The sequence below is a fragment of the Chelonia mydas genome, chromosome 6 (genome assembly GCF_015237465.2).
Source record: "Chelonia mydas isolate rCheMyd1 chromosome 6, rCheMyd1.pri.v2, whole genome shotgun sequence".
Taxonomy (NCBI): Eukaryota; Metazoa; Chordata; order Testudines; family Cheloniidae; genus Chelonia; species Chelonia mydas.
In genome coordinates, this window is record NC_051246.2 from 102,088,850 (window position 1) to 102,104,010 (window position 15,161).

General features: G+C 41.2%; 1 protein-coding gene across 8 annotated transcripts in view; it reads right to left on the minus strand.

Annotated features, from left to right (window-relative positions):
• The window catches only part of TTC7B (tetratricopeptide repeat domain 7B), a 322,836-nt gene that overhangs the window by 161,630 nt on the left and 146,045 nt on the right, over positions 1–15,161 (minus strand). For all 8 annotated transcript variants that reach the window (XM_037900827.2, XM_037900829.2, XM_037900831.2 and 5 more), the window contains 2 exons: positions 2,188–2,271; positions 284–388 (listed from right to left, as the gene is read on the minus strand). In XM_037900827.2, the coding sequence (XP_037756755.1) occupies positions 284–388; positions 2,188–2,271 (189 nt within the window). The remainder of the gene's footprint in view (positions 1–283; positions 389–2,187; positions 2,272–15,161) is intronic.

Here is a 15,161-nt window from a genome sequence, read left to right on the forward strand (position 1 = left end):
TTTCTTACAATACCAGATATCAAGGTGTGCTAATTTATGTTAAATGTTGACTTTAATGGCAATAACTGTTCCTGAATATTTTTAAACGATGGAGATATAAAGACACTGATAAACAGTACTGTTCAACTGCAATCCTACAGAAAATATTTCTGTGCTGTATTTTAATCAATATTCTATTGTGTGCTGTCAGTGTGTCTACCATATTTTCAAAGTCCATAACCAAGGATTTGTCACATTCCAAAATGCTCAGTTCTTGCTGATCTGACTGCTAATATAAACTTACCCAGTGAAGAGATCCCATGCATAACTTTGCGGCAAGGAGTGGAATAGTAGCATCATCTGGTTTCAAACGTATACACTCCTTCAAGACTTTCACAGCTCGAGCAGACTGTATAAAAATATATTTTTCACTCTAAAAACTCTAAAAGCATAAGCCCAACATCTCACAATTGCAAGACCCCCATGTTACATTTTCTAGCTTCTGTTTTACTAGCTGAAGGAACCATTATTAATTTATTTCTATTTTGACAATCTGCCATAAGCATCTGTACAAATCAGATATAAGACTTTATACACTGTATAGTCAATCATGCTGGATCAAATGCCAGCCCTGCATACCACTCCTGGTGGAGCTAGAAAACTGCCCTACCAGGGGAGCTAAGGGCTCACCTTTGGTCTATAGCACTCCACTTCTGATCCCCCCCACAGCATAGGGGCATGACTAAGGCTGAGGCAGGGGGTTGGGGTGCAGGAGGAGGTCAGGGCTCTGGGTGGTGCTTACCTTGCGGGGGTTCCCCGGAAGCAACAACATGTTCCTAGGTGGAGGTGCACCGCCTCTGAGTGCAGGCACTGCCCCCGCAGCTCCCATTGGTCACGGTTCCCAACCAATGGGAGGTGCAGAGTGGGTGCTTGGGGCAGGGGCAGCGCATGGAGCCCCCCAGGCCACACCTCCACCTAGGGGCCGCAGAGACATGCTGGCTGCCTTAAAGAGCTGCCCAGAGCCTGCCAGCCCCGCCAGGCGCCCTCCCCAATACCAGCAGGGTCCCCAGGTCACGCGCTGCCACCTGCCCCCCACCTACGGCACCCCTAAGGCACCATTTTAGTTAGGGGTATATAGTACAAGTCATGGGCAGGTCACAGGCCGTAAATTTTTGTTTACTGCCCGTGACCTGTCCATGACTTTTAGTAAAAATACCCGTGACTAAAACGTAGCCTTAGGTATGACTAGTGAAGGGATGGAACGAATATAGCCAGAACAAGCTGTACTCCAGTGATGCCCAGCTGGCATAACAGCACGTAAGGGACCTTTCTGAACTGGGGTAGTATAGATCAGCCCTTTATGGCTACCTGAGCCTGAGGCCTTTTTTCTTCCGCTACTGTCCCCAGCATAATTTAGAGGCCACTCTAAAAATAAACTGGGCATGGGGCAGAAGAAAAAAGGCACCAAGATAGGGGAGCCACAAAACATTCCTTTAAATAAATAAAATTTTCTCAGTAAATTATCTTTCTTAGTAGTAAAGATATGTGCACAGTCAGACTTGGCTTGGTGGAAGCAGGAGACATTAACTATTCATAATATGTAACAAAAATGGCTTGTTCTCCATACTAATTCATAATTAAGAGGAAAAAATGTATCCAAAAGATGAGGGTTGCCATATTCCAACTCAATTTTTACTTGTCCATGAGGACATCCTGGACAAGAATATTTGACAAATAATGGTGTGAACAGAGGTCCCAAACTAAATACATTTAGAAGTCTCTTGGATTGTCTTCCAAGATCAGTTCGAATATATGAGCTTGGATCTAAAAATCAAACACCTGTTGATCACAGTGGTAGATAAAAAAATAAACTCTATTGCATTTTTCTCCAGAGTAATGTCTAACTGATCTAAAATAAACAAAATAATACAGCTTACATTCACTTTACTGCTTAGTTTAGTATGTATAGCAGAAAAGTCCAAATATTTAATATTGGTCCCGTCTAGATTGTAAATTCTTGAGGCAGGAACTGTATTTATTTGTGCCTTGTGCCACACTGACCACAGATTTATTGGTACACTGTCCACAGAGCTTCTGTGAGGATTAGTTAATGTTTTCAAAGTTCTTTGAAGATGAAAAACACTACTTAAGTTTTATTACTACTAGCCCTCAATACAAAGAATTATATACAGAAAAGATTAGACTTACTTTTCCTGCTGCCATTAGGGACAATGCAAACTGATACCAAAGATGGAACTCTTCAAATGCAAACTTCATCGCTCTTTCTAAACACTAATTTTAAAATAAAAATGATTAATAAATTTATAAAATACTAATTAAGGGCTTTCAAAGATTTATGCACATGCTTATCTTAATGGCCTAAGAAGATACAAATCTATAGGCAAGCCTTAGGATTATTTTGCATATACATCCTCACTTAAAGTATGTGAAATGAAAACCTAATTGGTTCAAATAATCTGCATACCTAGATAGTAAGCTCTTTGGGAAATGGACTGTCTTTCAGTTGTGTGTGTTTAGCACTAGGGGTGGTAGGTACTACAACAATACAAATAATAAATACTACTACTTAACAAGACAAAACAAACAGAAGCTGTCAGAGTCTACAGAATCATTCTAACAGAAATTTACAAAATTTAAGAGCCGAGGAGAAAATTTCTCTCCCTTACACCATTAATGTTTAAATATTGCTATGGTGGCTGTCTTTTTTATGCTGATTGAAGGATTGATACGTATCTGCCATGTGGCTGTTAGATGCAGGACCTGAGACTTCCAGCAGGTGGGTGCTTATTTAAGACTCAGGTGCCAAAGGACACTACATACCCACCTTCTCATTCAAAGCGAACACTTGTTGCAGCAGTAGCACCCTCAAAACTGGTCACTGGTACAATGAAAAATTTATCTGGCAGTATTATTTCTAATTTAAAGAAACATCTGGACTCAAACTACTGGTGGGTATGAAATCAGAATACTCATTTATTACACTGAATATTCAGCTAAGACTCTCACTTAGTAGTTGGATGCCATAAGGCAGTGGTTCTCAAAGCCGGTCAGCCGCTTGTACAGGGAAAGCCCCTGCCGGGCCAGACCAGTTTGTTTACCTGCCACATCGGCAGGTTCGGCCGTTAGTGGCTCCCACTGGCTGCGGTTCGCCGTTCCAGGCCAATGGGGGCTGCGGGAAGGACGGCCAGCACATCCCTTGGCCTGCGCCGCTTCCCGCAGCCCCCATTGGCCTGGAGTGGCGAACCGCGGCCAGTGGGAGCCGAGATCAGCCAAACCTGCGGACGCGGCAGGTAAACAAACCGGTCCAGCCCGGCAGGGGCTGTCCCTGCACAAGTGGTGGACTGGCTTTGAGAACCACTGCCGTAAGGTACATTGATCATTATTATATAGAGATTTAATATATTTAATTAGTTTTGTGTATCAATTACAAAAGTTTCATATTTGCTGTTGGCATTAAGAAATCATTTTCTCTTACGATTATTCTGGTTTTATAAATGAGTCAAGAGATTGGATGCTCTTCTGGATTAAACAAACTGATTTAGCAATTACCATCCTAGCATGCAAAGCCCAATTATACAAACTAGGTGTTCTGCACTGACAGATGTCCAATAAATACCCCCAAACTTTAAGAACCCAAATACTATTTTTGGTATTCAAATGAGCTTTCAGTATTATGGAAAGCACAGAAATAAAACAAAGCCAATATTTATTGTGTTTCCATATAACAGGAGCTGAAGTGAAGTACGGTACAATACTGAGGCTGAAATAGATGAAAATAGTAAGAATGTGTTAACTAGGCATTCTGTTTACTGAATAATATTTCTTATTATAGGAAATTCTTTTGAATACAGAAATATTGTTAATTATTATCCTTAAAAATTACAGTACCATACGCACATTTACATTTCACCAGTGGTGGGTTTTTTTTGTTTTTTGTTTTATTAAAACAATCAGTAATTCCTTTGCAGAACTGTTGCACAAAGATTTTTGCAGGTGGCATTGCAACCTGGTGCATCGGGTCACAGCACCACTCACTCAAATTTTGTCTGGCCATCCCTATCAGGAATGCCTACCCAAATCTCAGCAGCCCCCGGGGCCAGGCGACAATGCCCAGAGCAAGTAGCCAACCCCTGCCAGCCCTGCAGGACAGGAGCTGCTGCGGTGGGGTGAGTGCAAAGAAGGTTCACTCAGCAACTCCCCCCCCAGGGCCACCCAATCTCTGGGGCAGCAGCTGACCCCTCCCCAGTGCTACCCACCCACTGGGGGCAGCACCTGTCCCACCACCAACCAGGGCAGAACCTGGGCCACGTTAGCCTCTTGAAATGTTGGGAGGTATTTTGATGGAGCTCTAATCCAGAAACAAAGATCTAATTCCCTTGATATGGAAGTTTGTCCTTATGATCTCTTCTTGCTAATAAAACTTATCTACTTTTCTCAAAGATTCACCATTAAAACGACGAGAGTCTCTCTTTAGCTTTGATTTACCTACTTGTTCTCGCCCATGATACCATAATTCTTTCATATGTAAAGTGGGATTTTCAACAAATCTGTTAGGAATGAGAGTGCCAATGAACTGCTGCTTTTGATATTAACCAGTTGTACTGCGATTCCACACATATTTAGTGAGCCCTGGTTTTCCAGGGTAATTGGAATTGGTAATTTCCAGTATCTTGACAGCTTTTTCATAGCAGATATATTGTTTTGCAATTACCACCTTTGATGTGTTTTCCTTGACCTCCATCAAACTGTCTTCAAGTTTAATTTCCTATCTGTATTAGGTGTCCTTAAGGCTGTCAACCTGGAGCCAAGCAATTCCGTTTTGCTCTGCAGTGCAATGGAAAACACTTGCACATGGCCTATTTTTTCCCCCTTTTAAGATGTGAAGTCTCAACTGAAAGTTTCTCTGGTTCTCAGGATTGCCATGAGATATGAACACATGGCCTAGTCATGGACATTGAGAACTCTGTTATAAAGTGGTACATATAGTGGTGTGTATGCATACATGTTCTTTTTAAAAAAAATATACTGTGATTTTGACATCTCTCCATTTAAAACTCTGCCCCTGAACAGGAGCCAATAAATAAATAAATGTTTTACAATCACTATATAGTTTTTATAATGTTCATGAATTTAAATTCAAATGTGCTGTGCTCTTCATGAATATATCTGGTCTCACTGCATGCCTGTTCTTGCCCAGTTCATCCTGCATCTAGAGCTTGATTCTGCAAGGTGCTCATCACTCTGCATCTGAGCCAGCAAAATGGAGCCAAAGCACTCCTCACCTTGCAGTTTCAAGTCTTTACTTTCTTCCTATTAGTTTAACTATGAGAAAATTTCTTATTCCAGATATAAAAATAGGATTTGGAATGCATAGTCACATAACAGGTAAATCTCAAAATAAGCTACCCTGGCTCATCCAGTGCACTACCTTTGAAATCAGTGATTAATTCCAGTTCAAGAATTGCAGCAATCAAGAGAGCTGAACCAACACGGCTAAATTCAGTGCCTTGCACAGTGACAGGTTTCAGAGTAGCAGCCGTGTTAGTCTGTATCCGCAAAAAGAACAGGAGTACTTGTGGCACCTTAGAGACTAACAAATTTATTTGTGCTTAAGCTTTCATGGGCTACAGCCCACTTCATCAGATGCACAGAATGGAACATATAGTAAGAATATGTATATACATACAGAGAACATGAAAAAGTGGAAGTTGCCATACCAACTCTAAGAGGCTAATTAATTAAGATGAGCTATTATCAGCAGGAGAAAAAAAACTTTTGTAGCGATAATCAAGATGGCCCATTTCAGACAGTTGACAAGAAGGTGTGAGGATACTTAACATGTCTATTTCCCCATGTTACATGCCACAGCACCCTTAGCCCACACAGAGCTGGAGTAGGAGGGTAGCAAAATATGATCTGAAAGTGGGAATTTGGGATAGTATCCCTGCAGACATTTTGGTTGGAAATGATTATATCTGAGTCTAAAGTTACTAATGTGGTAACCTGCAGTGGGAAAGTGTGTACCACAGAAGCCCCTTTGCTGGACTCAGGGGAGGAAGAGACAGAAGGAACACGGAAAGACACGTTGTCTGCACTGCAGAGTGGGAAACATTGCCAGTGAGGGGATATCAGGGGATATCAGCTCCTCTCCCCAGTGTGAAAGAACAAGGGCCACAGGAGCACTAAAAACAACTGACAATGCTCAAAAAGCACAAGTCAGCATTACTATATTTAGCCCAGGACTATCCATTCGATGGACATCTAGGAGTAGAAAGGTCATTTGAACAGCTTCAGAAGAATTTTTACTGGCCAGGTACAGAGCTGGACATACAGGAATACTGTAAATCCTGAGAGTTGTGCCAAAAGTGGAAAAAAAGTCTCCACAAAGCCCCATTAAAAGCTGGCTAATATGCACTTTGCACAAAAAGTTGTTAGTCTCTCCCCATTGCTCAAACAAGATTTATTAGGACACTGTAGTGAGGAATTTTTGTACTAAGATCTCACAAGCCTTACAAAATGTATTGCAGTGCATTTATTAGCATACCAAGAAACAGTATAAATAACTGAAACAAAATTCTAAGTGTCCATATTGTGATACACTTCCTCTCTCCCCGCCAATTTTGTTTACTTATTTGCTACTTTGTAAAATTCAGTACCTCACAACTGGTCTTCCAATACATGTAAATTTATGCCGTTTTCCTGTATTTAGGTAGTAGACCTTTAGATTAAAAGTAAAAAAAAAAAAGAATGTCATTGTATTTACCCTAACTTGAATTAAATCAGCATTCCAGTTGTGTGAAATGTAGCACTGTAGGAAGGAGGATCTATTAAAGTGACATGGCAGATAAGTCTACCATGTTGGAAAGATATGTAGTTATATACAGTTCTCAGAAGTGATTTAAGTATCTATCATTCCAACTGACAAGGAACAATTACTACTACAGTTGGGATTTGATATAGTTTAAGCACTGTACAAGACCAACCCACAAATAAATTCCAGGAATTTACAACCGAAGGGCCCAAGCTGGCCTACCTACACTAATAGAAATTACTCAAGATAGTTAAGTTCAAAGCTGATTATGAAGAGTTACAAATGGATCTCACTAAACTGGGTGACTGGGCAACAAAATGGCAGATGAAATTCAGTGTTGATAAATGCAAAGTAAAACACATTGGAAAACATCATACCAACTATACATACAAAATGATGGGATCTAAATTAGCTGTTACCACTCAAGAAACAGATCTTGGCATCATTGTGGATAGTTCTCTGCAAACATCCGCTCAATGTGCAACAGCAGTCAAAAAAGCTAACAGAATGTTAACAGCCATTAGGAAAAGGACAGATAATAAGACAGTAAATATAATGCCACTATACAAATCTATGGTACACCCACACCATAAATACTGTGTGCAGTTCTGATCACCCCATCACAAAAAGAAAGATTAGAATTGGAAAAGGTACAAAGAAGGGCAACAAAAATGATTAAGTAAATAGAACAGCTTCCATATGAGGAGAGATTAAAAAGACTGAGACTTTTCAGCTTGGAAAAGAGATGACTAAGTGGGGGATATGATAAAGGTCTATAAAATCATGAATGGTGTAAAGAAAGTGAATAAGGAAATGTTATTTACTTCTTCACATAACACAAAAACCAGGGGCTACTCAATGATATTAATAGGCAACAGGTTTAAAACAAACAAAAAAAAGTACTTATTCACATGACACACAGTCAACTTGTGGAACTCGTTGCCGGGGATGTTGTGAAGGCCAAAACTATAACTGGCTTCAAAAAAGAATTAAATAAGTTCATGGAGGTCCTTCAATGGCTATTAGCCACGATGGTCAGGGACACAACCCCACATTCTGGATGTCCCTAGCCTCTGACTGCGAGAAGCTGGAAGTGAATCACTGATAATTGCCCTGTTCTGTTCATTCCCTTTGAAGCACCTGGTTTTGGTCACCGTTGGAAGACAGGATACTGGGCTAAATGGACCACTGGTCTGACCCACTATGGCCATTCTTATATTCTTATCAATTTAAATCCAACATTATTAAAACAGTAAAACAACTAACATGTTTGTAGTGTTCTAAGTCAATACTTCCTTTGGGTCTTAGCTTGCATTTTACTTATGCTAAGTGTTTTAGATTGTAAGTTTCTCAGGGCAGGGATAGTCTTTGTGTCTTTTACAGTGCTAGGAACATAATCTGCACTAGATAAATAAAATGATTTTACTATGTGAGATTTGAACAAAAACAGAAGTTGGAACTCAAATATATTGGCACCTAAACCAAGTACACAGCATCAAAAAAAATATTTTTCTTTCAAAATAATGTTGGACTTCATAATGCATTATGAGAACTGTAAAACTTCAATAAACTATGCTAACAACTTTAGTATTTACAAATGCAAGGATATAATATTCATTGCTTTCCTTTTCATAGCCCTGATTGTCATGCCAACCAGAGGTTAAGCCAAAAACAGCAACCAATAGCCATAAATTTGCTCCCTTGCTCCATAAAGATTTCAACAAGGCTTACAATTGGCCCTTTTAACATTAACCTGTACTATTAATTATACTTCGGTAGTGCCCAAAATGCGTTAAGAAAAACATTCTGTAGCTCATCAACACACTAGGAAGTGTTTTCCACAAAACCAAGTTGACTGAGTTTAAAAAGTAACATTACCATAGGGTGAAATAAATTTGAATGTTACTGTTTTTATAGGTGTTGTACTCACTGAGATGAGAGTTGTAGTGGTTAAAATAGAATTCAGAGGTCAGGTTTCCTATTTTTTTCTTGTTAATTTATTGTCTTCTCACATGATGCAGGAAACAGTAGGGTAATTTGCTCTATTTATTGAAGTACAATGCTTTAAATACACAATTTTGGGGGAATTTCAATACTCAGTACACACCCCTGACCTACTTTTTGATTCCCTCTCCCCGTCAATCACAACTCCCAGAAAATGGCACATTTTTCCACATTGTGGAATTGTATTTATTTTAGGCCAACAGAACAAACAAACAAAGTGAAGTCCATCCTGGACCACTCTACCTCAAGTTCCAGGGCCACTGCCTCTGTTACTGCCTTTAACAGCAGTAATTATTGTAGAGGCATGGAATATACACACACAAGTTCAGAGACATCATTTGCAGAAGTGAATGTGTTATGTGACTGTTAGAAAGCATGGCACTGTAATTAAGGTTCTGCATTATACTGTGAGGGAGACTAATATATTGTGTGAAAGGCATGTCCTTACCAGCTGGAGGTAGAAGAAAGTTCATTGCAACTATGCAGTGTATCTTTGCCACTGGAAGCATGTTGGGTGGGCATTACGGTATGGTTAAGAGGTGACCCACAACTTGGTCATTCCAACCTCAATCCTTTTGATATCAAGCTTTTGGTTATGGAATAAAGAAAAGAAACTAAAAAGTGTAGTAGAAATAATCCTCCCAGTTCTCTGCGCTAGAGTCCTTCTGTGGGTGGATGACTGGTCAATGACCTCCCAGGGCTTTCCCAGTGAAGATCAGATGATTACAGGTTTCCTGCTGGGTTAACTAGCAGAGGAGCTAGACAAAGAAGCCAACTTCTTTAGGTCCTGCTGGTCCTGGATAAACTCTTGCACCAGATAGTTGAGGTTGACTGCAGTGACAATACATCAGCAGCTATGAAATGCAGAACCATGAAATGCTAAACAGAGCTATGAAATGCTAAAACCAATGAAAAACTAAGGTCAGTAGGTAAGGATAACAAGGAATTTTAAAATTTGAACAGTAACTAAAGAGTAGATTAACTAGATATTAAAGAGGAACTACTAAAGATAAACATTTTTAAACCTGCAGGATGGGACAACTCAGCACCAAAGTGTTTTAAAGATGGAAGGTGCTAGATAACAAGGTGGACCGCATGAAAGTGGTCAAGTGGGAAACCATCACTAACGTCATCAAACCAGTGACCAAATGTTAACTGTCGACCTCCCAGACAAAAGAGCAACAAAATACGACTTTTCAGGCAACTTACTAGGCAGACTGGACCTGGGGTAAAGATCTGCCAACTGAATGTTGAAGACCTCCCATGATGCAAGTGTGACTACCAGGAGAAAATGCTGAAGAAGATCACCATCCACAGGTACCCGCATGGCCCCACAGTATGCCAACATTTTTATGGCTGACTTAGAACAACGCTTCCTCAGCTCTCGTCCCCTAGCACCCCTACTGTACTTGTGCTACATTGATGACATCTTCATCATCTGGACCCATGGAAAAGAAGCCTTGAGGCATTCCACCATGATTTCAACAATTTCCGTCCCACCATCAACCTCAGCCTGGACCAGTCCACACAAGAGATCCACTTCCTGGACATTACAGTGCTAATAAGCGATGGTCACATAAACACCACACTATACCAAAAACCTACCGATCGCTATACTTACCTAAATGCCTTCAGCTTTCATCCAGACCACACCACACGATCCATTGTCTACAGCCAAGCTCTAAGATACAACCGCATTTGCTCCAACCCCTCAGACAGAGACAAACATCTATAAGATCTCTATCAAGAGTTCTTACAACTACAATACTCACCTGCTGAAGTGAAGAAACAGATTGACAGAGCCAGAAGAGTACCCAGAAGTCACCTACTGCAGGACAGGCCCAACAAAGAAAGTAACAGAACACCACTAGCCGTCACCTTCAGCCCCCCAACTAAAACCTCTTCAGTGCATCATCAAGGATCTACAACCTATCTTGAAGGACGATCCCTCACTCTCACAGATCTTGGGAGACAGACCAGTCATCGCTTACGGACAGCCTCCAACCTGAAGCAAATGCTCACCAGCAACCACACAACAAAAACACTAACCCAGGAACCTATCCTTGCAACAAAGCCCGTTGCCAACTGTGTCCACATATCTATTCAAGGGACACCATCATAGGACCTAATTACATCAGCCACACAATCAGAGGCTCATTCACCTGCACATCTACCAATGTGATATATGCCATCATGTGCCAACAATGCCCCTCTGCCATGTACATTGGTCAAACCGGACAGTCTCAACGTAAAAGAATAAATGGACACAAATCAGACGTCAAAAATTATAACATTCAAAAACCAGGCGGAGAACACTTCAATCTCCCTGGACACTCAATTACAGACCTAAAAGTCACAACTATTTAACAAAAAACCTTCAAAAACAGACTCCAATGAACTGGAATTAATTTGCAAAGTGGATACCATTAAATTAGGCTTGAATAAAGACTGGGAGTGGATGAGTCATTACAAAAACTAAAAACTATTTCCCCATGCTAATTTCCCCCTACCGTTACTCACATCTTCTTATCAACTGTTTGAAATGGGCCATCCTGATTATCAGTGCAAAAGTGTTTTTGTTTTTTTCCTGCCTGCTGATAATAGCCGACCTTAATCAATTACTCTCATTAGAGTTGGTATGGCAACCCCAATTTTTTCATGTTCTCTGTATGTGTGTATATATATATATCTTCCTATTGTATTTTCCACTGCATGCATCTGATGAAGTGGGCTTTAGCCCAAGAATGCTTATGCTCAAATAACTTTGTTAGTCTCTAAGATGCCACAAGTACTCCTCGTTCTTTTTACTGATACAGACTAACATGGCTACCACTCTGAAACCTATCACCATCCACATCCTCGCCTTCCTGGAAACCTATGCCACAAACGAAGAAAAAACCTGCTGCTACAAAATCAATGGCTATAAACTCAGAGCCAGCAATTACCACCCAAAATATGGGCTGGCAATATACATGAAGTAGGAGATCAACTAAAATGTGGTCCTACTTCCTACAGTGCACAAAGAAACAACTACAATCTCTGTGCGCATTGTCAAGTTTACCATCATTAATGTATACAAACCACCCCGTGTGAAGTGCCCTCAGTCAACTCTGCCAACCGCACAGGACCCTGCTGTATTTGTGGTGGACTTTAGTAGTCACCACACACAGTGGAGCTAGGCAGCAAACAATACTACAGGTGAAGAACTGACACAGTGGGCATCAGCAAATGATATACTCCTCCTTTTTGACGCAAAACAGCATGTCACTTTCCATTCTGCAAGACAGGGCACAGGATACTGCCCTGGCCTGATGTTCACCTCTAAAGAGGATACATGCACACCAATACCTGCATCACGGATTGTCCTTGACAACTTCCTGAACAGCCAGCACAGATCACTACTGACCCACATTGGCATTCAAATTCCAGTACTCTACTTAAAACCAGCACCATGCTGGAGCTCCAAAAAAGTTGACTGAGCCACTTTCACGACAACTGTGAAGAATACAATCTTCCACATTGTCCCAACCCTGAAGACTTTTGACCGTTTGTCACATTCCGAGGTGCAATCCAGATCAGTGAGGGGATGTGTCACCACATACCCCACAATGCTTTGCGGTTGAAGTTCCTGCGCCACACTCAAACAGCCTACCAGCATGCAGGTCATATCCTGAAGTGCCTCTTTACTGCTGTAGCCCTGGTCCAACAACAGTTACTCCAGCAGCCTGTCAGTAACACACCAGTCACACTTCGGCTTCCATCAGCCTTGGTTACTATTTGCAGAGCGACCCCAATAAATTCCCAGTCCTGAATTTTCCCAAAAATGTGTGTTCTGCACTCTCCAGCCCTATCCTGGACAGTTCAGATACTAAGGTTTGTTGCTCCTGTATGAAGCCAATATTCAACAGTTTGCTACTTTAACTGGAGTTACCAAACAGCTCACTTTAAACTCAGGATTATATTGGTTTAGATTTAAAAAAAAGTGTATTAACACAAGAAAATAGCATTTTTAGAGAATTCAAGTATAAGAGATTAAGTTAAAAGTTGTCACAAGCAAATAAAAGTGAGAACATGCATCTAAAAGTCTAAAACGTAATCAAGCAAGTTTTGATTCAAGGCTTTGTTTAAAATACATGTTCTCACCCAGTGTTTTCCAGTAAGATGGTGACTGACCCTTCCCCTGGTGAGGATCTCTCCAGGAGGCCCAAAGATGCTGGTGCCTTTGTCTTCTTAGGTGAAAGAGATAATTTGGGGATTTCTGCTCTTCTCTTTTACAGTTCAGTGAACTTTTTAAGTGAATTCTTCTGAAGATTACCCCTCAAAGCAGAATTTTCCAACAATGAGGTAGGTGACATGGATTTAGGTGATGAAGGACACTCCATGCTCTCTCCCCTCACATGTGTTTGTTGAAATGTCAATTTGCTTTGTCTCCTGCCATCTCCCCCTGTTGTCTCTAGAATCCTGTTTACTATTTATGTGTAAATTGAGGTAAACACATATTCATATGTTTAAGACAGACCCGATTAACACCTTTTGCTTAGGCAGTGCTGTGTGGTTTTCAACATGTGCTAATATCATCCTGGGGGATTTCATAACTTTACATATAATGTTGCTACATAAATTTCACCATACTATTGACCAGCGAGTTACTAGTTTTCAAATGATACCTCACAAGGCATATTTCGTATAAAGATTATTACAGCAATGTGTAGGGTGTGAATACAGGGGTGCTTTCAGTCACACCATTTTACTGAGCTCCTTCTTTGCGGGGAGATTAGAACATCCTCCAGGGACACAAGTCATTGTATACTCCTTGCTGGACTGCAGAGAGCCAAGAGCTCTTCCATAAATATGCCAAGTGTAGAGACCCATAAATTGGAAAGCCCTTCTGGATGCAACAAGGTGGAAACAGTAGCCCGAATGAACAGACAGTCTACATTTCATACACACAAGCAGATGTTCCTGGAATCTGCTGAGACACCTGGGGGCTACATATCCCTTGCATTCCATTAGGATGCAGGTGAAAGATAATGCCATTATTGCTAAACTTTTGTGGATATCAAAACAGCTAGTGGACAAACAGTAGCGCAGACAAGTCCAGCATCATCTCCAGCAGGTGAGGTCCACACACTCTTCATTATCCCAGTGGTTTGGACCATTCACAAATAGGGAGATCGATGCAGTCAATGTAGCCACAAAACTGGGAAAAGCAGCAGAAAAAGATGGCATCTATCTCAAGTTCGTTCCTATATAACCTGGGTCCACTGACATGGAAATGGATGGTCACCAACATCCTAGAGACCAGTGAAATCCCCACTGTGTGGAGAGATGCCAAAGTCATTGCAATCCTAAGGCCTGGAAAACCTGCACATGACCCATCTAGTTATAGGGCAATCTCCTGTTTAAGAACCACCTACAAGGTGATGAAGTGTATGAGTTGGAACCAAATCGGGCCTGCTGCAGATACCAGCCTACACAAGGAGCAAGCTGGTTTCCAACTGCATGGAAGTTTCCATCTGCAAGCTGGTTTCCAACTGCATGGAAGTTGCTGTGACCAGGTCCTGGGCCTCACTACAAACACCAAGGCTGGATTCCAACAAAAACTCAAGATCAGTACTGCTTTCATTCATCTGTCAGCAGCATGTGATATAGTCTGGAAGGATGCACTACTACTGAAACTGGCCAAAGTGATCCTGAGTGCACATTTCCCAGCTGCTGAACGCCAGCTTAGCAGCCAAAGGATGTCCGTACACTTCGCAAGTCAAACCAGCAAGCCATGTACTTTCAATAATGGGCTACCATAAGGCTCTGTACTTGCTCCAATACTCTTCAATGTATACAAGAGCGATATCCCTGAAACAACAGCGCAGAAGTTTCTGCATGCTGATGATTTGGCACTCACAACTCAGGCCCCATAACTTTAAAGAATTTGAAGTAACCCTTACATCTGACCTTAAGATCATGGAGGACTACTTCCAAAAGTGGTGGCTGACACCAAATCTGAGCAATTGGCAGTCTCTACTTTCCACCTTGAAAACAGAATCACAGAAGGCAGTAACTGTCTAGTTTTATGGTGACACTGTGCGTTATGACCCAAAACCAACACATCTTGGTGTCATTCTTGACCACTCACTGACCTTTCATGACCACCTCAACAAAGTAGACTCTAAAGTGAAAGCTTGCGCCAACATTATCCAAAAGTTAGTGGGAACAATCTGGGCACCAACTGCTTTGGTGCTACGAACATTGGCCTTAGCCCTGGTATACTCAGTTGCACAGTACTGTGCACTAGTTTTGGACAAGAAGCTGTCAGAGTCAACTTGTGGATAGGCAGCTGAATCAGACC